This window comes from Cydia pomonella, chromosome 13 (genome assembly GCF_033807575.1).
Source record: "Cydia pomonella isolate Wapato2018A chromosome 13, ilCydPomo1, whole genome shotgun sequence".
In the NCBI taxonomy this organism is placed as follows: domain Eukaryota; kingdom Metazoa; phylum Arthropoda; class Insecta; order Lepidoptera; family Tortricidae; genus Cydia; species Cydia pomonella.
The window spans coordinates 17,098,979-17,125,634 of NC_084715.1; the positions used below are offsets into that span (position 1 = coordinate 17,098,979).

The 26,656-nt window shown below is 35.8% G+C and overlaps 2 protein-coding genes across 8 annotated transcripts in view; both read right to left on the bottom strand.

Moving 5' to 3' along the window:
* The window catches only part of LOC133524413 (G-protein coupled receptor Mth2-like), a 59,865-nt gene extending 39,740 nt beyond the window's left edge, over positions 1–20,125 (bottom strand). For 2 of the 4 annotated variants that reach the window (XM_061860406.1, XM_061860403.1), the window contains exon 1: positions 8,287–9,011. In XM_061860406.1, coding sequence (XP_061716390.1) covers positions 8,287–8,823 — 537 coding nt within the window. In that variant the 5' untranslated portion in view covers positions 8,824–9,011. Of the gene's footprint in view, positions 1–8,286; positions 9,012–18,139 lie in introns of those variants that run through there. The other 2 variants (XM_061860409.1, XM_061860405.1) reach the window with 2 other exon arrangements.
* LOC133524418 (hemicentin-2) overlaps positions 1–26,656 on the bottom strand; it is a 237,384-nt gene that overhangs the window by 148,353 nt on the left and 62,375 nt on the right. For 2 of the 4 annotated variants that reach the window (XM_061860416.1, XM_061860415.1), the window contains exon 15: positions 24,210–25,310. In XM_061860416.1, coding sequence (XP_061716400.1) covers positions 24,570–25,310 — 741 coding nt within the window. In that variant the 3' untranslated portion in view covers positions 24,210–24,569. Of the gene's footprint in view, positions 1–24,209; positions 25,311–26,656 lie in introns of those variants that run through there. The other 2 variants (XR_009800374.1, XM_061860417.1) reach the window with 2 other exon arrangements.

Here is a 26,656-nt window from a genome sequence, read left to right on the forward strand (position 1 = left end):
TGTCTGTGCTATGTGGTTGTGGTATTGTATTTAATCAAATAATTTATCGTTTACTTTATCGCGGTACAATGGAGAGGGAATAAATATTCCTTTGCATATTGATAAACAAAATAGATATAGTCTGACGACCGGTTTGGCCTAGTGGGTAGTGAACCCTGCCTACGAAGCTGATGGTCCCGGGTTCAAATCCTGGTAAGGGCATTTATTCGTGTGATGAGCATGGATATTTGTTCCTGAGTCATGGGTGTTTTCTATGTACTTAAGTATTTATAAATATTTATATAGGTATTATATATATCGTTGTCTAAGTACCCTCAACACAAGCCTTATTGAGCTTACTGTGGGACTTAGTCAATTTGTGTAATAATGTCCTATAATAAAAATAAAAAAACACAACTTGTCAGTAAATAGTAACAAAGAAAACTATACTCATTATTTTCTTTTGGGTGCTAATACTAGCGTAAGACAAATACAGTATCATTCTCTGTCTTTCTTTGAAATGACACTGTCCTGGAAACTGTTTATATCTAAGTATGGGAATTTTCCAAAATGAAAGTTTTCTTTGTTTCCTGTGATTTTTTCCTGAAATGTCAGAGAACTTTACCAACCTTTTTTTTTTATACCACGACGGTGGCAAACAAGCATACGGCCCGCCTGACGGTAAGCAGTCACCGTAGCCTATGGACGCCTGCAACACCAGATGTATTACATGCGCGTTGCCGACCTTTCCGCAACTTGCACGTCTAAAGATACATTTGCCTATGATCCTTTATTGAATAATATTGTTAACCATACTTATTTAATAATTTCACGCAATGATTCATAATGAAGTCTTCACCTTCAACATGCTCCTGCTCTAGACACACCATTTTACCCCGACCGACCGGGGTCCTGCGCGAAATTACGCCTTTCACTGACGCCGAGCTAGCTCTCGGAGATCTACCTTCACTCTCCGCGCACCGATACTTAGGATGACCAACAGGACGAGTTCTTACCCATATTACTATTTAATTCTACTGCTATTATACAAATATGCGAAAGTAACTCTATCTCTTCACGCTTAAATCGCTAAACCGATTTAGATGAGGTATGAATATACAAGTTGTTCATTTAGTCACCTGCAATAATTTACGGGGTGAATATATAGGTCATACTGAGCAACTTTTACTATGGTATCAACCCCGAAATCGAGAAAAAATAATTGGCCTTCTCATACATTTTAGCTGTCTGACCTTGATATATTCTATGGAAGAGTATTTCTTTTTTCGCGATTTCGGGGTTGGTACTTAGCAAAAGTTGCTCAGTATGACCTATATATTCTGACCGTAAATTATTGCAAGTGGCTAAATACACCCTGTAGTTTAAGGCGCGAGGAAGAATAGGATACTTTTTATCAGTCGCTATCATCGTTCTATGCAGACAAAGTCGCGGGAAGAATCTAAAAATAATGAATGTAAAATTATGTAGGGTAACAGCACCAGTGGCCAGCCAGGGACCAGTAGTCAGCCTTTTAAGTCTTTTAAGGTATATTCGATTAAACAAATCGCGAGTAGTCAAATAGGAGCTCTGATTCCTTATTCGTTAATACGTAACGCGGCAGGTGCGGTGAGGTATCGGGGAGAAGAAATATATTCGTTCATAAAGGTGATGTTTGTTGACGAGAGCTAGAATGTCATGTCCATTTTTTTACTGCACGTGGTGTTCTTTTAACGCGTGAGAAAAAATATGTTTTAATATAAAAAGTTACTGTTTTTTGTTAATGATGGGTTTATTGGATAGTTCATCTATTAAATTGCGTTATATTTAAATAGAAATATCAATATTTAACTTATAAATTGAGGAGGTTGACCACTGGATACCACTTTTTTACAAAAAATCCAGTGCCCAGCCTCCCGCGGCTGACCTTTGGGTTAATAGTTATTTTTTTTTATTTTCGATCCAATACGACCATTAGGACCGTTACATTTACATTTTCAAATTTAGTTAGGCATGTCTCAGTCAATTTAAAGTAAAACCCAGTAGTCAGCCGCATTTGAAATAACGTTTTAATTCGGCTGACCACTGGGTTTCACGGATCCAGTACTCAGCCATTATCTTCCTTGGTACGTCGCTGCCAAATATTATGAACTTTAACTCATTTAAATAAGGTTCAAAAGTGTATACATACTTTTGTTGAGAAATATTCCAATATCTAACCGGCCCCTGCACGGGTTTCACCAGCATTTAATCCGATATTAAAAATAATGAATTCTATTAAATAAACAGATTCATTAATAAAAAATAAGAAGATAAATACAGTGTTTATTAGTTTGCAAGAATAATTTTAAGCACCTATGGCCTACAAATTTCGTGGCATGAGAATTGTACTTATAAGAGTATAGGTACCTACCTATACTCTAGCTTCCTACCTAGGAATGATAAATATTATAATATCGTTAACTTTAATACAAATAATAGTGTTTTTTATTTCATTGTTATTAATAGTTTATAAAGGCTGAGTACTGGGTACACAAAGGCTGCTTACTGGATTTTAGAGGCTGACTACTGGAGAAAACTGCCATTTTTTGTTTAATCTTAATTATAGATATTATAAAGAGGATTGCTATTTTTTGACATACTTTGTTTTAAAACTATAATAAACAATTGATCTAACCATGTTATGCGTTTATTTATCCGACTAATCCTGTAGAAACGTCGAGAGTACAAACTTTAAAAATGCGTTATAAGGCTGACTACTGGTTTATAGATATTATAAAGAGGATTGTTATTTTTTGACATACTTACTTTGTTTTAAAACTATAATAAACACGAACGACGAATTTGTTGAATCGTGTACTAACCCTAAGTAGGTAATTTATATATAAACACGTTTTTAATTGTTTACCTTATAAATAACATGATGACTTGAAAGACATATGCGACCTATTAAATACTGACTATGTATTTGTTCTGCTTTAAACATATTTTTATTTTATAATAAGTGACATTTATCCAAAAAATGCTGTGTACCTACTAGTATTAGTTGAATATGTACCTAACTCAAAATGACCTGTAAAACATTGACTTTTACCAATAAATTACTTGTATCTTGTATCTTGATCTAACCATGTTATGCGTTTATTTATCCGACTAATCCTGTAGAAACGTCGAGAGTACAAACTTTAAAAATGCGTTATAAGGCTGACTACTGGTGCCTTTACCCTAGATATTTGGATGATATTTATGAACCAATATTTAACTAAAGTATATTTTGTTTTCATGATTAGGTATTGTTTTCTTAGTATTGTTTTTTTATTATTTTGTTATTTCTCATTGCCTTGGTTTTACTGTAATACTATGGTACTTATTTGACTAATTAAATAAACGATACGACAATCAATTTCGATCCTCATACAAAATATGAGAAGTTTTCGAATTTCAATGTGGGAATTTCGTAATTTTAGAAACATTTTGCACAGCGGTAGGTAGTAGGGGTTGAAAGCTTTTGGTTGACAATTAAATACCAGTCCGTATTCTCAAGCAAAAGTTTTCTACGCGGATGTAATCACGAATGAATTATAACCACATAACTAAACTAATCGTCTGCTACATGTAAAATGTCACGTATTGAAGTGAAACAGGCCCCAAATGGTGTCTATAATTAGGTATCTATTGAAGATGGGAGTTATTTAGCCACTCGTAAATGTTTGCGGCACTTTTTCTGTTTCTAAACCAAAGCGTAGAAATATTTTGTTATTTTAAATTGGCATTGAGGGAAGCTATTAGATTAGCATAATGTACTCTTCTTATGAAGAACGTCATATGCAATAAGTTTTAGGCAAAAATTTAATTTTTGGTACAAGCTTTTGTCGCTGACTGTGCTTTTCTTCATCAATCCAGACAATTCTAAAAACTCCAAACACAATAAGATTGCGTTGTTTCACCACAGAGTTCCTATGGCCACCTCTTGTCTCCATCATCAGCCCGCGTAGCCATCGTGCCTATCGTTCACGCTCCGTGGCGAACGAAACGCAACTGTCACAGTCGCACTAATATGGCAAAGTGATAGAGAGAGATGACTACGCTACGCTACGGAGAGTTAACGATTGTAACGTTGGCTACGCGGCCGATCAGCTCGATAGTACGATAATATTGCATTGTCACCCTACGTATGTATGAAAATTTTCAGCTCAATCGGAAATTGGGAAGTGGGTCAAATCTAGCTTCCGATATTTGACTCACACTAACTATCACACTAACAAAGTTCCTAACAGGGCAAGTTAAATAAAAACTTGTAAAAAGTAAACCCTTTCTCGTTGCAACTAGAATTATTACCACTTACAACAACATACTGAGACGAATGTAAAACGCCCATTATCAAAACGTTCACATTGGTGTTGTGGATGTTTTAAATGGCTCTACCTAAATGTTACAACCACTATAATTAAACTCTATTTCAGTCTACGACTGACTAGAAAAGAAAATTCATGACGACTTTCACATTGGTGTTGTGGATGTTTTAAATGGCTTTAAATGTTCCAACCACTATAATTAAACTCTATTTCAGTCTACGACTGACTAGAAAAGAAAATTCATGACGGAATAGTTAACCACGGAAGAGGATGATGAGAAAAAACATTCGAAGTTAAATAAAAACTATACCTTTTTTACTGCATGTGATGCCTCTATGTCAAATTAGGTATTCTCTCAATGTATCTCATACAATACCTGCCTATACAGTTTTTTTTAATACCACGTCGCTAGCAAACAAGCATACGGCCAGCCTGGTGGTAAGCGATCACCGTAGCCTGCAACTTCGGAAGTGTTAACCCTTTCAATCCGGAACGTTCGTGTATGATGTATGATCATAATTGCTATTCACAACATATATTTGATTCAATGAGTGCCATCTACCTATGTTAGTGTGTCGAAATCGGAACCACACTGAAAAAAAAAATCTCCTATTGTGCTTAAATTTATCAAATTGTTTCTATAGACTGTATTCCATACAGTGTTGACAGTGTTGTACAGTGTTTCTGAGATAATAAAAACATACCAAAGTTATAAGGTCCTGCTCCTGTAACCATACCTATACAGGTTGAGATAGAAAAATAGGTTACGCGTAAGCATCAAGTTAATTTCGATAAAACACGGGTCATTTTGAAAATCGCTAATAAATCACAAAACCAGAAGTAGGTATATCATATTTCAGCTAAACTTAAGCTCTTGCAATGCTTACAAGTGCAACAGTAGAAAGTTTTTTTTAGTTTAGTAGGCATAAGCAATTTTCAAAATTACCCCGCATGTCTTAAAAAGTCCTTGAAGGAAAACCGTCCATTGTGTAACTCATCGCCAATGATTGTTAATCGCACGCAGTTATTACCTATAATTCATTGTATTTCCCGGAGGTGAATCTGCGAGTATAATTATTTCATTCTAGTTGATTTGTAAGCAAGCTATAACATACACGATCGAGTCTATGAGTTTTAAGTAACTAAGTAAATATTCTTTATTGCACCAACAATTATACATTTTACATACATGTAAAACTACAAATGAAATTTAAAGGAAAATAGAACCAGGGAACAACAGGCGGTCTTATCGCTAAAAAGCGATCTCTTCCAGACAACCTTTAGGTAGCAGGAAATAATAATAATAGCAATAGGTATATTGATTTGAGCGCTTCTTTTTTTTGCTACTTTTTTATGTGACCTTTTTTGCCACTTTTGTATTGTTTCTAGTCAGGATCGCGTCCTAAATTTCCATACATTTTACAAACTTTCCTTTTTGTTACCGCCATACAAAATATATGAGGAATGGTATCACAATAGAAAAAATCTCTGGGACATTTCTATCCCATTAGGATTAAAAAAGCTCGTATTTCTGAGTAGAGAAAACACAAAACTTATGAAAAAATACATAACTGGCATTTTTTTTTTAAAAAACGCTTATTTAGACGTTTACTTTTCTTACACATTATATTTAATAAATCGGACCGTGTGTTTATACACGAAAAATTTGCAGTTTTAGGAGACCGTCGGAGATTTTGTTAAGCACTTGGGCCCAAAATAAACTGGATCATAAATGATTGAAACAGACCTCAAATTAATTGACATAATTTGGTGAAAACAGAATAACAAAATAAAACCAAAATGTTGAGAAACTCTGCAATGAAAATATGAATCTGGCATGAAAAACTTTTAAAACATATGCGCATACTATTCATAGGTACTATTCCCTAAAATTAGTGCGGAATTTTAATAATATAATAATAATTCAGCCTATATACGTCCCACTGCTGGGCACAGGCCTCCTCTCATGTGCAAGAGGGCTCGGGCTATAGTCCCCACGCTAGCCCAATGCGGATTGGGGACTTCACATACACCTTTGAATTTCTTCGCAGATGTGTGCAGGTTTCCTCACGATGTTTTCCTTCACCGAAAAGCTAGTGGTAAATATCAAATGACATTTCGTACATAAGTTCTGAAAAACTCATTGGTACGAGCCAGGATCTGAACCCGCGAATTTTAAAGAAAAGCTAAAAGTTAACGTCATGTTCAAAACACTCAACTAATAAATACATAGGTAATACGCGATTAAGGTCTGTTGAATAATAATATCAAAGTACCCAAAATCTTATTCTTCTTTATCACTTTTATCAGACATTGTGTGCCTCACAAAGGCATTTTTCTAATTACACAATAGATTAAGTAAACTATTTAAAGATTATCACAAGTTAAAAAGTCACGAAATTAGTTTAAAAACGTTATAAAATATTTGAAATCTTGCTGCTTTGCTGCCACATTACGAATAATTGTATTATTACACGCACTCTTCGACACTGGGCCGAAAGATCAGATACAAAGTAGGTATGGTTAATTACATAAGTAACATACTAAATGCCGCAGCGAATACGTAAAAACCGCTATTATCCATTGAGCACATATGTGTGTCGTTTTTGAATAATTACATAAAATGACACTGCCAATGGTAGAGCGTGCAGAAACTCGTAAATGTTCCATCAAAATATTTTATAGTATTCGTCATACAAATATTAGAATAAATTAAATATTCCGCAACCTATTTCGTATTGACAATATTAACATACATATCATCGTCGTAGAGAATGCCAAATCCGTTTATGTGAACAATTTTTTATTAACAAATTGTTACCTAGCAACGAAACACATAAGGTATTCATTAATTTGATTAAAATCGCGCACATTCGGGCCGGATTTGGCATTCTCAACGACGATATGAGTATGAGTTATGACATAGTTGGTTAAAATGTATGTCAACAATGAATATTTTTATCAGCACAGTAAGGCTAATATGGTCGGCTCTTTATCGTTTGTCACCATGCCTATCACGTTCTAACAAGTATGAAAGTGCGAGAGTGACGCATTACATGATAGGTGATAAAAATGCGACCATGATACCGCTGCTGGTGTCCAAAATCAACTATATTTAGAACACTGGGTTGGGTTTGAGTACATAGGCTGCGAAGACTGCTTACCATCAGGCGGACCGTATGCTTGTTTGCCACCGACGTAGTATAAAAAAAGTCAGGTTGGTTGCAACCAAAGCCATCTAAATGTCAATCTGTCGGTATCAAAAGTAAAGTCGTCTGGTCTCATTTTATTCCTCATGCTCTGTAAGTAAGTCATTGTAAGCAACTTTTAAAATCTCGAATTTTTTAAGCTGTTTCTGTCGCGCTGCGGTGGCCGAGAGTGCGTGCGTGAGATAAGGGCAACTGCAGCTCGGACTAAAATTCCCAGGCAAAAAACTCAAAAATCGAGGTTTCGCTCTCGACTACTTCCTCTTCCAAAACGCAACCAATTATTATGAAATTTTGGAAACTGCAAGAGGAAGAAATAATCTATGCCGCTACGTTTTGATTTTTCGGATATTTGTTGTCATATTTGTGTACTGCGCCTTTTTTGTAGCCGTTTTTGCGTTTTTCGAGGCGCTGTAACTTTCTTCAAAATAAAATAATCTAAAAAATCAAAACATAGCCGCACAGATATTGATGATGTCGATCTTATTTGAAAAAATCTTTGTTCTAAGTTAAAAATCCAGGGAGGAAACAGTCGAGAGCGTTTGTATGGAAAAATCGCAACTAGGAATTCCTCTTAAGGTTCCAAATTGATAAACCTTCAAATTCCGTAACCGTTCAAAAAGAGAACTTAATGTCATAAAACTTTTTCTACCAGTCAACCGTATGACAAATCGGAGAGTATAAGTTGTATGAATGGTGTAGCATATAATAGGTAGATTAATAATCTAAAAGTATATCAACACACTTACCTCCTGAACATACCAGTCCAAATCCTCTAAATAAAAAGCACAGTCGATCCCATACATCAACTTCACTTCTTTAACATTCAACTGTTTTTTGTAAGTGTTAATATAATTGAGAGTAAGTTCATTATTTTGGACACGTTCCTTCAATGTCCCTTGTGCCGGTCTACATTCAGGATCACCAAACTTCTTTACATAACCAAGCGGACAACACTTGACATAACAAGGCTCACTTTTACAATCACAGCCGAAAGTATAATTAACACCATCAACTACTTTATTAAACACATAATGATTGGAAAACTGCAGTCCGTTAAGGGAATACACACCGTCCTGCTCAACTGATCCGGTCAAATTGTATCGGTCCTTTTCCGAGCATTCGAGTGCAGTTATCGAGGTAAAACAAAAGACAATCAGCAGGAGTGTAAGCATTTTTGTAAAAGTTCGTTTCATTAAAAAAAAAACTCGCGGTATATTTGTGTTGTTTCTTAAAAAAAAGTTTAAAAAAGTATTCGCGGTACCGTTGACGCGCGCTTTTCGCATGGCACTGGTAGAAGGCCGGCCGGCGTCTGGTTTTATTTTACTGAGCTTCGTGGTACAGGCGCGCTCACATGACTACGTCATCAGATCGGGTGCGGATGCATAAAAACTTTACAAAGAAACTGACGCATTATCCCCGCGAATCAAATTGATGACTAACTCTTTCATTCTTGCTGCAAACGTGTGTGAGGGAATGAGAAGTTTTACGACCCCGGACGTCTATTCGACTAGTGAATTGAATAGGTGAATAGTATAAAAAAACGACCAACTACGAGTCGGACTAACGCCCTAAGGGTTCCGTAGCATGACACTATTTTTTACAATGATTTAATTCTAATCCATCTATCTGTTGTGGATCACGAGGTCGAGACCAATGAACTGAACGACAGATCTTTTAAAAAATAAAAAAAATAAACCTTTTTTTACTTCTATTATTTGTCAATAGAAAAATACACTCTGATATAGAGTGTTTAGTCTACTTATAATGGTTCTTAAACTCTTTACTTATTATACTTATAGGACCCGCTGAAAGACAGACCGACGCACAGCGTAGGTTATTAGAAGTCCCGATAGGGTAGATGACTACTTAGGGTTTTTTTTAATGGAATCAGTCGATCTGGTTTGTTTTGAGGATCAAAGGTTTAGAGGTATATGGGACTGATGGCAATACAATTCAAAATACAGAGACGACAGTCATAGTTTGCTCCATCATAGACTGCATCGGCACTTACTATCAGGTGAGATTGTAGTCCAATGCTTACCTTTTTACAATAATAAAAACCGTACACAACGCACAAAACGCCCTCTACTGAACGGTACGTGATAGTGACGTCACGATCACGAAGCTGTCTTGAAGTAGGTATAGAAAACAAGGCAATTTTATAAATATATCGTATACGTATTTGTATATCATATTTCTTAGTGCCCAATTTATTGCTCTATCTTAGTATTTAACTAGCGTTTATACATTTTAACATTGCATTGCCGATTGTTACCCTTAGGATGCGGAACCCCAAAAAATGGACGCGTGCACTACATTTTAAATTAGACGTGGTACTATTAATAAGCGCGTATTCTCTTAGATAACGCAGCTATAACTTTTAATTTTTTTTATGGTAGAGGAGGCAAACGAGCAGACGGATCACCTGATGGATCATTTCTCATGCTTTGAAAGTGGGTCGTTGTTGTACTAAAAAATGTGCAGAAAATGATACGTTTCTGATCTAGAGCACTGTACTTTCTACTTCTTCCACTTCTTTCTCTTAATTCTTCTACTCTACTTTCTACTCTTTCCACAGGAAATACTACTGAAGTTTATACTTAACCGTGTTATTTTTATTTCCTCCTCGTATCCTCGTATTCGAAATGAAAAATAGAGTTTTTAACTCGATTGAAAGGCACCATTTCAGTCTCGGACCATTGGCGCTCTCACTGCGTTCAACAGGAATGGGTGCCTTTCATCTCTTGGTTAACAATCTAATATGTATCTAACCGTCTAAAACAGAACCGTTTTCCAAATAGATTTTCGTATGTTGACCCCCCTGTTTCTATATCTATTGCACGCGCATAATCATATGTATTGCTGTCCCGCCCATGATGCCGGTTGTCAATTGCAATACCTAGAGATAAGATACAACAGGCGGGTCAATGTACGAAAATCTATCTGTAAAGAGTCTCTTCTTTAGTATAACTTTAATTAGTGGTTTTAAGGTACAACCGATATTACTTAGATACCTATAGGTAACAAATATAAAAGTTTTCAATACTAGAACCTCGAACTACATAGAACTAGACCATATTGACACAGATACAAATTGCGGCATCTAAAAAAAACGAAGTCATAAAAAAGTATATAAAACAGTGTTTAAGTACTTACATTGTTTAATGTTATTGAGTTATCAACTTTATGACTTAAATAGTAAATTCAAAATTCTAATATTCTAATATAATACTCGTCACCGCATAAAGCGGAAGTATAAACTAATTAAGTTCTAAAATAGTACATTACGATACAAGTGCGAAAAATAGGAAATTCGAAACGAGTGGCGATAAATTAAAACACGACCGAAGGGAGTGTTTTAAATCGACACGAGTTGCGAATTACCTATTCGCACATGTATCGTACAACGTTTTACAGTACATATGGCCCTTTAAATGTTCGACACAGTAACGTAATATGCTACTTCTCGCACTAGTGCTATAAAGTAGCCCCATATGTACTGTAAAAACAATATTATTATCGACAATATACCTTATATATTATATGTTTATGGTGCTTAATATTTCTGCTTCTAACTGTACAAGAAGTAAACTGAAGAAAAGGGGATCAATATACAGAAATCATTTGTTTAAATTGAACGTGCCGATGCCGTCAGACAAAGGCTTTCTGCAACCGCACGATGCGGCTTTCATAATCCTTCCGTCTTCCAAGTTCATAGCCATAGAGTCGATAATCCGTTGGACCTTCAAGATGGTTCTAACAATTTTTTACAAAGTGATCATTCCGTGTTTTTCGCAATTGCTTTGTATTCTTTGTATGCTATGAAGTGGATTGCCAAGATAAAAAAAAACTATAGCACGAACAACGAAAATTTACATCTTCATGCATAATTCATGCATACTTTTCGTCGGTCTTTCTCTCCGAGGAGCCTCATCTTGATTACCAATGAATTTTGCGTGAGGACCGAAGTTATAACGCAAACTATGTGCATATTAGTAAGATTTTGCAGTCAGATATCGAAATTTCTTTGGGTCATCTGAAACCTCGAAGCTCCCCTGGTCCTGACAATCTTCCTGCCTTTATTTTAAAAGGCTGCAAAGAGTGGCTTATAGCACCCATGATGCACATTTTTAACTTGGCATTAAGTACCGGGCAGTATCCAAACAAATGGAAAATAACGAGAGTCAAGCCTATTCCCAAAACTAACAAGACCACCCAGGTTGAGGACCATCGACCTATCGCTATCCTCTCGTCGATGGCAAAACTTTTCGAGTCTACTATAAATCGATTTGTTGCCCACCAAATCGGGCCCTACCTCTGTGAGTCCCAGCACGGTTTCAGGTCTCGGCGATCAGTAGAAACTAATCTGCTAACTCTGGTTGACTCTATCGCAGATCATTTAGACAAAGGCATACAAGTAGATGTGTTGTACTTTGACTTTAAAAAAGCCTTTGATCAAGTAGATAATGATATCCTGTTGTCCAAGCTGTGTAACATTGGGTTTTCTACCCAACTTCTCCGATTTTTCGCGAGCTACTTGGGCGACAGGAAACAGTATGTGCAACACGGCTGTTTTGTATCTAGAACCTATCATACGCGCTCTGGCGTCAGTCAGGGTTCGATACTTGGGCCGTTACTTTTTGGGATCATGATCAATGATCTTGCATCAGTTCTTAAATCTGCCAGATGCTTGCTCCATGACGACGACCTCAAAGTTATTTACGGTGTCCAAGAGGTATCCGACTGTTTATCTCTCCAGGAGGATGTGGATAAAGTGCATCAATGGAGTCTTCAAAATAAGTTGTCCTTTAATGTCACTAAGTGTGCCGTCATGACTTTCAGTAGGGCCCGTCATCCACTCTACTATGAGTATCATCTAGGATCGGAACCATTATCCCGGGTCAACACTATTCGTGATCTTGGAATCATTCTTGATACTCGCCTCAACTTCCATGAACACATGATATCGCTAGCTCGTGATTGCTATAAGAGGTTAGGATTTATCATTAGGAACGCGAGAGATTTTCAGGACTCTGGTACTATAAAGCTTCTATACACATCTCTAGTCAGAAGCAAGCTTGAGTCAGCTGCCATTGTTTGGAATCCTTATGAGCTATGCTACGTCTTGCTTTTGGAGAGGGTGCAAAAAGTATTTCTCCGGTTCTTATATAAAAAAATATTCGGGTATTTCCCGTTTTTATACCTAACAAAATACTTGCTAGGTTCTTTGGGCTTGAACTCTTTGGAGGTAAGACGAAATTTTAAGCTCCTTACGACTGCCTGTTGCGTCTTGCGAGGTGAATCGGACTGTGCCGAACTGGTGGCGCAATTACTGCGTCTTTTTGTCCCTACGCCAACCAGAGTCAATTTCCGGCCTCGTGACCGTGGTCTACTTGTAGGCCCGAGTTCGCGAACCGTGTCTCACAGAAAATCCCCACTTGTTCGCCCTTTACCCCTCCTGAATGCGCTCTTAGCATCAGCGCCCGAGTGTGATTTATTTGCTGGCAGGTGGAGCGAAGTGCGAGATGAATTGTTGAGGTTCTGTGAGACGATGGATGCACGTCCTTCAACTGTTTGAATGTGGTTGTTATATCTTAGTGTGGTAACCTGCCTAGAAACTGTCGATGCCTAATTAGTAATTGTACCTACATAATATTATTAGTTAACCTATTTTTGTTTCAATTTGTTTGTAGTTTTGCGGTGACTTAGTATATACTGTTATGCTGTACAACTATTTTGGAAATAAATAATAAATAATAAATAAAATAATAATAATAATATTCGAGTGATAGTCAGGCAAATATAGTAATTTTTAATATTCACGGTAGGTCCTCAGAGGGATTTGCATACCCGAGCGATAGAGAGATAATAGAACAAACGAACAAAGTTGTTTGCGGTAGGCCCTAAGTAAAAAAATAAATTTGTAGCAGTAAAAAAAATATTATAGGACATTATTCCACAAATTGACTAAGTCCCACTGTAAGCTCGATAAAGCTTGTATTGAGGGTATTTAGACAACAATATTATACACCGTGTTTTTTTCATTTGCGTTAATTTCAAGGGTGCATTCCTGAGCTTAAATTATCTTATAAATATATTTATCTTATAAAGCTCTTACGAGTGTGTACACTTACCTTAGGGCCCGTTCACATATTGATTAGTGTTTAGTACGGGTTAATACATTTGCTACTAAACGTATCTCGGACGATCGATGTTCGAAATGACATTGACACGTCACAGTTTTCAATTGTTTGAGAGAGATAAATGTAATGCCCGCTATATGCAACATTTAACTACTTTTATAACAAAAAAAATGTTAAAAAAAATATATATATTTTTTTTTATTATTATCTGTCATGTAGTTTCCTTAAACGTACTTACCAATACCCCGAAGTTAACGGAATTCAATAAAAACACGGTTTATAATATATAAATATTTATAAATACTTAAATACATAGAAAACACCCATGATTCAGGAATGCTTCTCACACGAATAAATCAACACACAAGTAATCCAGCGCCGCATGGCCTCTACAAACCTGACCCATAACCAATAAGTAATTGAAGTTTGAGTTATATAGTTGTCTTTTTTTCTGAATTATTTTTCTCACTGCACCCACATTCGAGAATTTCTGTTTTGCCCTATGTTTGACTGGTAGAGAATGCCTTAAGGCATTAAGTCCGCCATTTGTACTTATTTTTATTGTGGAATAAAGTTTAAACAAATAAATGCCCCTACCAGAATTTGAACCCGGGACCATCGGCTTCGTAGGCAGGGTCATTACCCACTAGGTCAAACTTATTATTTGCAATTTTAGGCATGGAATTTGGTTCGAACATAGTTTATTTCAAATAAATATGGTTTATTTTAAGATTCAGAAAACTTTTTATGTCAAGATTCTGTAGGTGTCGAAATTCTTAGTGACACTGTTTTCTAACATTTGTTTTGTCTATTTTTTGTTAGTGATGCTATTTTAAGTGATATAGAGATTATTGCTATTAGTAGAGCAGATAGTAGATTGAATAATTTGGAAGCGTAGCTCTAAAGCATTAGATATTCAATATTATGCTCTACAAAGAGCGTACAGCGTCAAAAAATGTAGTATCGCTATAAAAAAACTAGGTTCAGATTTAGATCCCGCGAGACCAATTTCTTAGTGTAAAAACTGGTTATAGAGAATGCGTCACGTTCGTAAAAAATCCCGCACTGTTTAATAAATGACTAAAAAATAAAAATAAACATAGCCTAAGTTCGTCAAAAGCACACAGATGATTATTGTCGCTGTCGTGGTAACGAATTAAAATAATAAATAATAAAAATTGGTTCAGATTTAGAGCCTGCCAGGGGCTCATTTCTCGAACGGTATTAAATATTATTAGTCCATACACTTCCAATCGTAGGAGTTACCATAACAACACACTAATAAAATTAGTCTAATCTCGAGAAATGGGCCCCATATCAATCGTGGCGTAAAAATAAAAACCGGTTGTAGAGAATGCGTTCGTAAAAAGTCCCGCGTTGTTCTATAAATAAGTAGAAAATAAACATAGCATAAGTGCGTCAAAAGCACACCGATGACTGTATTAATAATAAATTTAAAAAAATAGTCGTGGAGATTGCTTGTGGTAATCTTCTAGAGTTTTGTATATTGGCCCGCCTATAATCACATCACTTGATCGGTTTTTAAGGCCTCTACAAACCTTGCAACAAATGGCATGCAATTTTAGATAGTTGCCGGCCAAGTGCTAAGGTGAATTTAATATTTGATTTGCCGCAATAACTCAAAATGAAATTACTTATGGGTCAGATTATTAGAGGCCATGAGCGCGGGACTGTTAGTTATAGATATTTGGCCTCTTGTTCACCTTTAATGAATTTTAATCAAGGGTCATTGACCCTGCGTTTTCTGCAGGATAGCCACTTGATTGCTAAAAGCTTGTTGTTTTATTATACGATTGTTAACCAGTTAAACGGCCTCAATAATAAACCAGTATAAATTTGAGCTCCTTTTGTAAAGAATCAAGGGGCAAAGTTAGGCCAGGAATGAGCTGAAAGTGGAAACAAAATGTGTATATTTTGAAGCAGATAAGCTTCAGGCGTGCTATATCATACAACAACAGGAAGAAGATAATGAAACACCGGAAATACGTGGGAGCATTTTGTATTATTATAATTAAATTATTTTAGGACTTCATATTGCGCAGTTAGAATTTAAAAAAATATCTTTTGACCGCCGAGTACGCCCGTTCGTGTCATCCAGCGTAGATTTATCAAATCTAATTTTTAATAACATGACATTACGAGTCCATTACGTAATTACACGATCTATATACGCGAATGGAAAGCTGGGGGCCTAGGCAAGTTGACAATCGGACATCCACAATTGCCAGACGAAAAGTGAAAATGGCATGAATAACAAATGCTACAAATAGTCACGTGACTATTTCTATACATTATTTCGTTAGGTGACAAGCAAAACTCACTAATAACTAAAAAATCATTAAACAAGAATCAACCTTATTTAAGTAGTAATATGGTTCATTATGGCTATGAACTTGTGGTGGTAATTTTAGTGAGTTTTGCTTGTCACCTGACGATTTATTTATGTATCAATTGACGTTTTCTGACTCCGCCATGCCGCTACTGCAGCTTGTTCGAAGGTATTGTTAATAAGCGAATTGTAAGAATACCTATTGTATTGTTGTTTCCTATGGAGCGACATGTACACCTCGGTGACAAGCTCTTAAATAGAGAAAAAAAAAATGGCGTCTTCGTTTGGAGGCATGACGATAACGTGTCAAGAAGTGACGAACAAATTCTATACTAAACAACTCTGCAAATGTTTGTTTTTCTACTGGTAAGTTTCTATTCTTACAATTATTTATTTTATGGATCTGCGCTTGGTGTCTTGGGTGATGGTTTTGGGGCCGGAGCTTGACGGTCAAAGTGACGTTTAACTTTAAGAAAATAACACCGTGACAATGGGTAAGAAGGATTTTTTTAGTTATACAGAATCTGATGGATATACATATCGGCATATGTATCCATTAATTTACCCACCCACCTTAGCAAATTTCTGTTAGGCCCAGTGCTTGCTGATACAGAATGAATTAAGGCATTAAGTCCGACTTATGTATTTTTTACTTGTTTTTGTGCAATAATCTTTCAAATAAATAATGTATACCTATAATTATATTAATCGGTAGATATAATAAGTTTTACTTAATTACATTTATGAACACAAAATTATATTACGCCAATGCTCTTGACGCAATGTCCGCGAAAATGATCAAAATTGATGTTCTGTCAACAAGGAATTAATGTGCCCATCACTTGATTGGGAGTTCGGAGCGCCAGCCCACAGACGACAGATGACACATCTTGAATACTAAAATAAATGATGGCAGATTAGGAGCATTCCATCTGGCGCCTCCTTCTTTTAAAAAATCGCTTCCTTCAAATATTTGACATTTAGGGATTTATACCTTAGAAGAATTGACATTTAGGAATTTAGACCTAACGGACAGACTGAACATTTAGTGAATTAGACCTAATGGACCGCTCCGAAACTTATAATTATTTCGCAAAAGTCAAAAATGTGCTCTTAGAGCAAGATGTTGTTCGGTAGTTACTTTTAGTAAAGTGAATAGGTACAGGTGATCAATCCAAAACTGTCAGTATGGAGAAGTCAGAAACTATGTGAGATAGCCACATCTGTTCTTAGGAAACATGGCTGGTCGTATCGGTCCGGAAATACAGTTCATTCCACATCAGTTTAGCTCTGTGAGGCAGTAAGTTTCTGGAGAAACGCACAGTTGAGGACTGCCAACCATCTGTCTAAGTGGTGAAGATGGAAAGGTTGACGCGTAGAATGATGGCGAAAAGAAGCGACAGGGACTAATCCGAACAATTCCTTGGAGCACTCCCCGTTGTACAATTGTACGTACATGCTATAGAAAATGCAGAGCGAGGCTAAGTACATATCTAAGGAGGGACTGCATCAGGGGAGCTAAACAAATATATTTGGTAATTATATATAGGTACTAGCGTGTCAGCTCAACAAGCAATAAAATGTACCATACCGCGAATTAACCCCTCTTTCGCCCAATTACTTAGCAACCATTTCGGCAACGTTAACCAAAAGGGTGTCAGCCATAAAAACGTCAACGTAACGCGTCCCCGGTGTCACAGGATTAATTTGACGGACACGTTATAAAGCTGCTGAATAGTAGGCACGGCTGACAGATTAATTAGCAAGTTAATAAATTGGTTTGGATGCAATTATTGTGAATGTTTAGTGTGGAATTACATTTTTTTAAGGAAAAAATCTCCGATTGTCGCGTGATTTTTTCGTTTTTTCCGATAATTTTAACATTTGTAATATCGCTTCCAGGCGTCTCTGCTTTAGTACAAAAATGATCTTGTGTGGTCACTACCTATATGTACCTGGCCACAACTTAAAATTGGGTTGCTTCGAAGTAGTAGCTGAAGGTGCAGCCAGGATAAAACGTCGAAATACATCATAAGAGTTAGAATATTGACCATATATCATCAGTGTAATATCTATAAAATTAATTATATAATACTAATTACTCACCAACTGCAACCTAAATTCATGATTATACCGGTAAAAACCAACACAAGCTTTTCCGTAAACCGGAGTTAATATATCGTTCAAGTAAACTTCAGTCAGAGGATTATCAAAATAATACACTTTCCTCTTCACAGAAAATAACTCAGTATTATCACTAGCGGGCACACACTTCCCCAAGTTCCAATCAAAATTAAAACCTCTATCACAACACTTACTGACACATCTAGACACACACATATTTTTTTCTCTAACACTGAATTGACAGTTATGTACGGAAAAACAAAAGAACAGTAGGAAAATTTGTATTTGGAACATAATGGTTATCGTTCACATGTCAACTTGCAACCGTATCAGTGGATGTGATCGATCGCAATGCAAGTAGTTCGTCAGCGGCCGGTATCGCACCAAACATCATACCTACCCTATACCTAGTTTCTTATTGACGTAACGTGGAGAGTTTAGATCAAAGAGTAAAGTAAGTATGTTAAGATGGAACACTCTTCTGATGTCGTCCTATTTTTTACCCGAATAAGGCAAAGCCAAAATGATTTGGGTGAGTATTATTATTGATATTACTTACATTTAAACTAGATGTCCATTAATATCGGTACGTATATGTATGTATACGAATGAGTTGATTATTATGATTTATGAATAAGGCTCGTGCTTAATCATAGTAGTTATATCTTCCACAAAGCTTACAAATAAAAAATAAAAAGTGGAAATCTTCACTGTATCGGGTGAGACTCGAACTCATGACTCCGGGATACCAGCCTACCGCTTTACAAACTGAACTACCGTATGCGCATTAAGGAGTTGTCTAGTCTAGTGATATCTGCCGTAAGAGTGTTACATTTCTTAAAATGTTCTTGGTGGGTATATTTGCACTCAACGATTAAGCCTCAGTAGCTCAGTTGGTAGAGCTGCAGGCTTGTATTTCGGTGTCACTAGTTCGAGTCTCGCCCACGAAAGTGAATTTTTAAGCATTGTGCTATCTGCAGGTTTGTTTTCAGAAGTGTCTGTTTAATGTAACATTAATCTTTCACTAGATTTTCATAGTTGTAAACATTCGCACATTTTCGATGCGAGTAAAACAGACGTAGGTTATTTTCCAAGTTTTTCATTATTCTGGCAACATCTGTAAGTACATTATTTTAAATTTAAAAGTACTCTCTCCCATCTTGCCAATTTAATCTTTGTCAACGTGCAAATAAGTGTAATGAGCGTTTTCAGTTTTATTAACTGCAATCGAGTATATCCGTTTACCATTTCGTAATTTATTAGTAATTAGCCTATTTAGACAGCGTTTTATGACATAAACATTTTCGTAAAATATTTTACAATGTGTAATTTTTATAAACGGAAAATGCCCGGTGTCTGGTTTAAGTAAGGTAGGTACCCAAATAGCTGCTTTATATGTACAAATCTGGGCACTATTTTTCATTTAGATTTATTTATGCTCTTAATTGTATGATAGGTATACCTGGGTAGTTACATAGTCTTTCTCACATTTTTTTGACAAATCATTTTTATTTCGGAATAATATAACTACATACTTAATTTTTTTAGGTCGGTATTTTGTACTACCCAAGCAAGCCGAGGAAACACCCCTATGATGGGACTAGCACCAGTAATGGGATGATATACACCAGGGATGGCCAACTTGGTTAGACCCAAGATCTCCTGTTTACTAACGAAACCCTGTGCGATCTACCAATGACATACTTCTTGAAACCTTAAATGAAACTGGTCTACGTATTTATATTTTTTGCCTTGCCACGATCGACTGAACTAACAGTCGCGATCGACCGGTCGATCGCGATCGACCTGTTGGCCACCCCTGGTATACACAAATCCTGCAAAATAAGTATTTACCATCAGTTTTTAAACTCTGGCAACAGTTTGCCATAACCAAAAGCAATAGAACTGCTTATTTTACTTTTACATTGATATTTATTACGTGTATTAGTTTGAAAATGAATGGCGCCATCCAACCCATGATTGGAGCAATAAAAAACATACTTTTAATTTGTTAGTAATATTGAAACCAATTACAGCAGATTTCATTAAATAGGTACATAGGAAACATCAAGGACGAATAGGACATTCAATTTTTAACGCATAAAGCGGTAGAAAACTTGCAAGTGTCAGTGAAATATAAAAAACACTCCAATTTTTTTTCTTAAATTCCACAAGATTGGTGTCGTTAACATAGTGGATTACGCTAGAAATATGATGATCTATTGGTGATCGACATAAACATGTAGGTACACATATTATTTTAAGTCCCTTCTATGTGTCCCTTCTGTATCAAATAGTCCTTTTTTTTGCACCGCGACAAATGGGGCAGACGTGACTTTCCTCTTAAACATGGGGGTGTGAGGAGGGGGTGTTATCCTATACGCGTGACGTCAGACTATTTTAATTGGGGGGGAGTCAATTGAGATTATTTATGACGTCGTATTATAGGGGTAGGCTCTTACAGGACGCAGGAGATAAAACATTATATTCTAGCAACAATAGGACAAAATTATTTTATTACATATTTAAATTTTTATTATTTTACGCTGTCACAACAACCTAAACCGGAGTGGTTGGCCTTAGGAGATGGAGGAACGACCTGGATGCATTTGTCAACAACTGGACGGATGGTGCTCTCAATTATGAAGATTGGAAGTTAGAAAGGAAGAGGGGCGGCCTTTGCCCAGCAGTGGGAAAAGTTCTCACACTACTATGTATATCCTACTATTACATATGAAAGAAAAAGTGATCACGGCCTCCGGAGGCCGGCAAGGCCGATTTCAAACGTCTACGGCACCCGTCCCAACCTTTTGAGTTAATGCCATCTTTGAAAGGCTAGGAGGCGCCTTTGACCATATTCTAAGGGAGAACAATAATACGTAAATACGTACTTACAATTCCTATCCGTTACACCTCTTTCTTTAGTTATTTACATCTATTTCAGTTCAATGTTTTTTACTTTACTTGATTGACGAACAACGGTAATGATTGAGTATCGGATGTATATAGATAGGTCGGATGTATATAGATAGCTATGTCTATTTATTTAGCACGCCCAACAATCCAAACAACTTAATTGAATTGACGTGTGAGACGTCGTTAGATTGGTCTCAAATGTAGGCGTGACTTACTACACTAATAATATTTGTCACAAGTCGGTTTTTTAAACTCTGGCCTGCCATTTGTCATACGCACCAATGTTAAGCACACGGCAACATCATAATTCATAACCATCAAGAACCTTATAGGTATATGTATATAGTAAACACCTCTATGATGGAACAGGCACACGTAATGGAATGGTAAAGACAAATCCTGTAAAACAAGTATTTACCATCAGTTTTTAACCACTGGCAACATTTTACCATAAATAAGAGCCAAAGAGCTGCTTAATTTGAAATTTTCATTGATATTTGTTATTTTGAAAATGAATGGCGCCATACACTCCATGACTGGAGCAAAAAAACACAGTTTTGATTGGTTAATAATATTGAAACCAATAAAGGACAATTTGGACATTCAACTTTTAAAGCGTAAAAGCGGTAGAAATTTTACAGGTGTCAGTGAAATATCAAAAACAATCCATCTCTTAAATGTTCCATGATTGGTGCCGTTAACATACTAAGGGCGAGTCAAGCTATAGTTACGGTTTTAAGCTTGCAATATTGGTACGACTACTCCCCCGCGACATCTAACCCTTTGACCGCTGAGGATGACTGACGCGAGCGGCTAGCCGAATATATACCTTCGTGCATTCCATCAAGGTTCCCGTGGAGACGCCGCACATGATAGGGGTGGCGTTCCAAGGGTTGATTATTTTTACTGTAAGTATCTACTAGTACTTGTCATCTTAGTCTTAGTACAGTTACGTCGAAAAATATCGATACGGACAAAGTGCCAAAAATATGTATACCTTATTGCCCATATAATATATTTTACAGTACATATGGGGCTACTTTATAGCACTAGTGCGAGAAGTAGCATATTACGTTACTGTGTCGAACATTTAAAGGGCCATATGTACTGTAAAACGTTGTACGATACATGTGCGAATAGGTAATTCGCAACTCGTGTCGATTTAAAACACTCCCTTCGGTCGTGTTTTAATTTATCGCCACTCGTTTCGAATTTCCTATTTTTCGCACTTGTATCGTAATGTACTAAAGGTGTATACATATTTTTGACACTTTGTCATCCGTATCTATATTTTCAGACGTGACCGTACATATACAGTTTTAAGAACAGTGATGTTAAAGAAACTAAAGTACGAGTATACCTTATTGCAAGGCAATACGGTTCAGTTAAATCTCGCAAACAGATTGATAACCAATTTTGTATAAAAATGAGATCAGGTATGTACATGTCGACGCCAGATCTTAGAATTGATCATTTTATGATATGATATGACAATCATTTCATGAAATATCGGTCTGCCTAACCTAACCCTACCATGAAGTGATCTAAAATGGCATTTCATAAAATTATTAAAATCTATAATCTGGCCACGACACACACATGTGACATCAGAGCTGGTCATCAGAGCACATAAAAACCAAGATATATAAATTACAATTTATTTTATTTAATGTTGTTAAAATTCAACAATACAAAACATAAGAAATAGAAACTATACACAAAAGAAGTAAACAGTAACGAAATACGAGTTCCTATAAGACAATATATTTTAACAGAGTTCGGATAATCATTAAGTACAGAATCAAATAAAATGCCCACTATTCCACAGATAATAGAACTACAATAGGCAGAGAGCGAAAAGTCGGAAAAAAACCGTGACGAACCTAATAGTACTACATGGCGCTGACATGTTAAAAAAATAAAAAACAAATATTTCAGTGGTTGTTTTTGTTTTGTAGCTTTTTTATGTATATATCTCTTTTTATATGGATTACAAATAGGCAAGAAAAAATGTGTAAAAAAGGCCTTTTTGGCAGAATAAAGTAGGTACCTAAGATAAATATATTTTTTGAAGCAAAAAAAAGCATTTTTTTTTTTTCAATTTGTCAATTAATAAAATTATATGCCATCCTGTCAACATCGTCTCGTTAACTTTGACAAAACAAAGTATGGATTGCCATTACAAACGTCACATTTCCACATTTTGTCATTACTAATACCATGCAGAGTTAGGACGCACTTATCGACTTTAGATGTCCATTGTGTAGTTCAGTTATCTGTGATTATACTTAACTTAATAGAGAAATAATTTATAGTAGTATGGCCCACTTAAGTGCTACAAGCTAAGAACGCCAATATCGCATATCCTCTAATAAGCATTATAGAATATACAAGTACATTAGCAAAGATTCTTTTATTCTGTGAGATGTGAAAATTTTAGGCCAATTTCGTGCTTCCAATTTGACGACTAAACCAGATGGCGCTGTATTTCTTCGTACATTAAGCGCTTAGAGTATTCAACCAACTGGAGACGCCTTGTCTGTCATTTTTTTGCGAATTTGCGCGGGAGGGGCACATCAAATGTATGGCTACTTATTTATACGTAACGTACAAATAGCCATGTCAGATAAACGTCAATTGGGCGAAGTTTTCGACAGAGGGGTAAGCTCTCAAAGGCGACTCCGGTTGTTAAATACTCTAATATTGATGTTTGACAATTCAATGACCACAAAACATATGGGGCAGCGCGATCTGTTCCGGCTGTCAAATTAGAGGGCACATTTTTGTCCTAGAATTTACTTCTCTTTTACGATTAATAACTCTTTGATATTAGTAAACTGTAAAGTAGTAAAAATCTGAGCATGACATTTATTTTAAAATTCAGTTTGTTGAAATGGTAAACTTTAATAGGTATATCTTAGTCTATGGTACAAATAGTCTTATGTCAGTTACAACCATTAGGCAGTGAGAAGTGGAACAACCAGTAAAAGTAATAAATAAAAGCAGATAGCAAGACTTACGTCTATTCAGGTAATCACTATATTATGAGTAATTTAAATACTAATACAGAGATCTATGTGATAAATTTCTCATTCACATACAATAGGCTAGTTTCCTATAGATCAATTATTTTTAATTGTTTCACAGCAATGAAGTTGCATTTAAGAAAAGACACAATAACCACCAAGACACCTATAAGTAATTTGATGTTTAAGCTAGATAGCCTTTTGATCGCCAAAGTCGTGACGCGTGCGGCGACAGCCCAATATCTTACCCAATACCTTAAGCATTCAAAGGCTTAAAAATATTGTAAGCTCGTAAGAAATGATCGTGGCGTCAAAACTTGTGAGATTCTTCCTAACTATGATGTTAAAACAGTTAAATTTCATTCAAATTCAAACCTTTATTTATGTTACTACATATGTCTGTAGTGACATAAATAGAGGTTTGAATTTGACTGAAATTTAACTGTTTTAATTCTAGGAAACTAGCCTATTCAAATTTCTACAGCATCAGGGAACACGTGGTCTAAATAAGCCTGGTTGCTGTAACTTTGCAACGGCTTCGGCCTACCTTTACTACTATTTACAGACTGACCAACATTTGCACTATTCCTATTAAACCTCGAAGCGATTTCTCTGACTTTACCTGGCCGAGGTTTGTAGTCTTCTATACCATTATCTTGCCTTACGTCGTTTTCTTCTTTTAGCTCTTCAAAAGATCGCTCTTTCTCTAGTTCTTTATTAATATGCTTATTTTCTTCATAAATCCAATCGCGATTCGATAGTTTTTTAGCATCTTTATCTTCAGCAAATTGAGTTTTCCTGTTGTCTTTCTTGCCTGAATTGTTACGTTCATACATGCGAGAATAGGTTTTGGATTTTCTGTTTTGGTTATCTCTTGCGATGCCAAAGTAAGGGTCTTTTGAGTATTCGATATCGTTGTTAGTTTTGCACACGTAGCTGCGATCGTTATTCTGTCGGTCGCTTCTATTTGACTTTCTTAGTTTCGTCGGTCCCGATTTGAATGTGGTGAATCTATTTTCGAATTCGTTATTATTAATCTCATTGAGTTGCGTGTCGAACGCGTGTGCTCTTTGGTGAGTTAGGGGCTTAGATAGCGACAAATGCTTTGGCGGTTCTCCGTGCTTATTAATAGTTATTTCGTATTGTATATGCGGGTCTAATACCGCATACACATTTTCTTTGGCTTCTCTCTCTAGCGAGTTCAACGCTGCCTGTAACAAATAAGAAACATTCAAAACTCTGTAAAATATATCTAATAAACGCTGTTATATTTCTGGCAGCTAAGAAATTGATTAATCCTGATCTATCAATTTAATTAATACATTACACCGTAATTCGCACAGACCAACTTTGAAATCATGTCAAACAACGTATAGACTACATAAATCAAAATCAGAAAACGTAAAAAATGGCTGTTTCATACTTTTTTCGGTTGATTAGAATGTTAAAATGAATTAAAAAAATAGGTGACAGGATTGATTTTAGCCGCCTGAGACTAAAAAGCATTATAATCAATGTGAAAATTCGTGTAGTGTACACACTGTTAAGGTTTTGTTAATATCACACGGTTGCAAATAAACACACTTCAGTAAATTAAACGTCAGCTGACTATTAATCATGCTTACAATTGGCGCGAAGTAATGCTAAAAGCAATTATGCGAAATGAGTTTTCTAGCCGTATCGGTGTTGTCATAGGTATGTGATATAATAAACAGAGCTTTTAATTTAGTACCAAATTTTGAGCTGTATAATAGCTTTGACTTTTGACTTTAAGATACTCATAAGTGATTATAATTGCTAATTTAAAATATATATTTGGCTATAATTTTCTATATTTGGCTACATAAAGTAAATGCAAAATCTTCATGTGAAATCCAATTGTATTCCTTATCTTAGTTAAAGAAAGAAACATTTCGAAAAATAATAAAGATATAAAAGAAAGAAATATTGTACGTTTTAAAGATAATAAGGTTGCATCGAGTTGCAGCGTTGCATAGACACATTATGAATGAATGAATTCGTAAAGTGGCCATGAAATTTTGTAGCAGGGTATTTCTAAATATTAGTGACAGTGAAATAAAAGAAGTAGATAATAACTGTCAGTTAAGATAAATAGATAGAGCAGTGGTCATTAAAGTGACAATAAAACCAATGAGCTGCGATATCTGTAAAGTATTTTCGTTAGAGACAACGGAACAAAGCAAATTGGCAATCATCAATACACGGCTAATATAATTGGTTCTAACTAGCTCAAACGTTTTATTAATTTATGAATCTATTTTAAATCAAGCCTCCTAAACAAATTATTTGCTTCTTGCGATGTTTGTAATGACTAAAGCGACGGACTATTTACATATGATATATTTAAAACGTGTAAATGTACATGTACACATTCGTTATTTCTTCTTGAAGAATACAAAAAGTTTCTTCAGGTAAAAGTTCTATTTTGATTCACTTGGGTAAGCAACCAGGAAAGATGTGTAGTTACTTTCTTTTAAACAGTTGTAAAAGCCCCAATTCGTTTTTATATTTTTACCCTTTCTTACAAATACATACT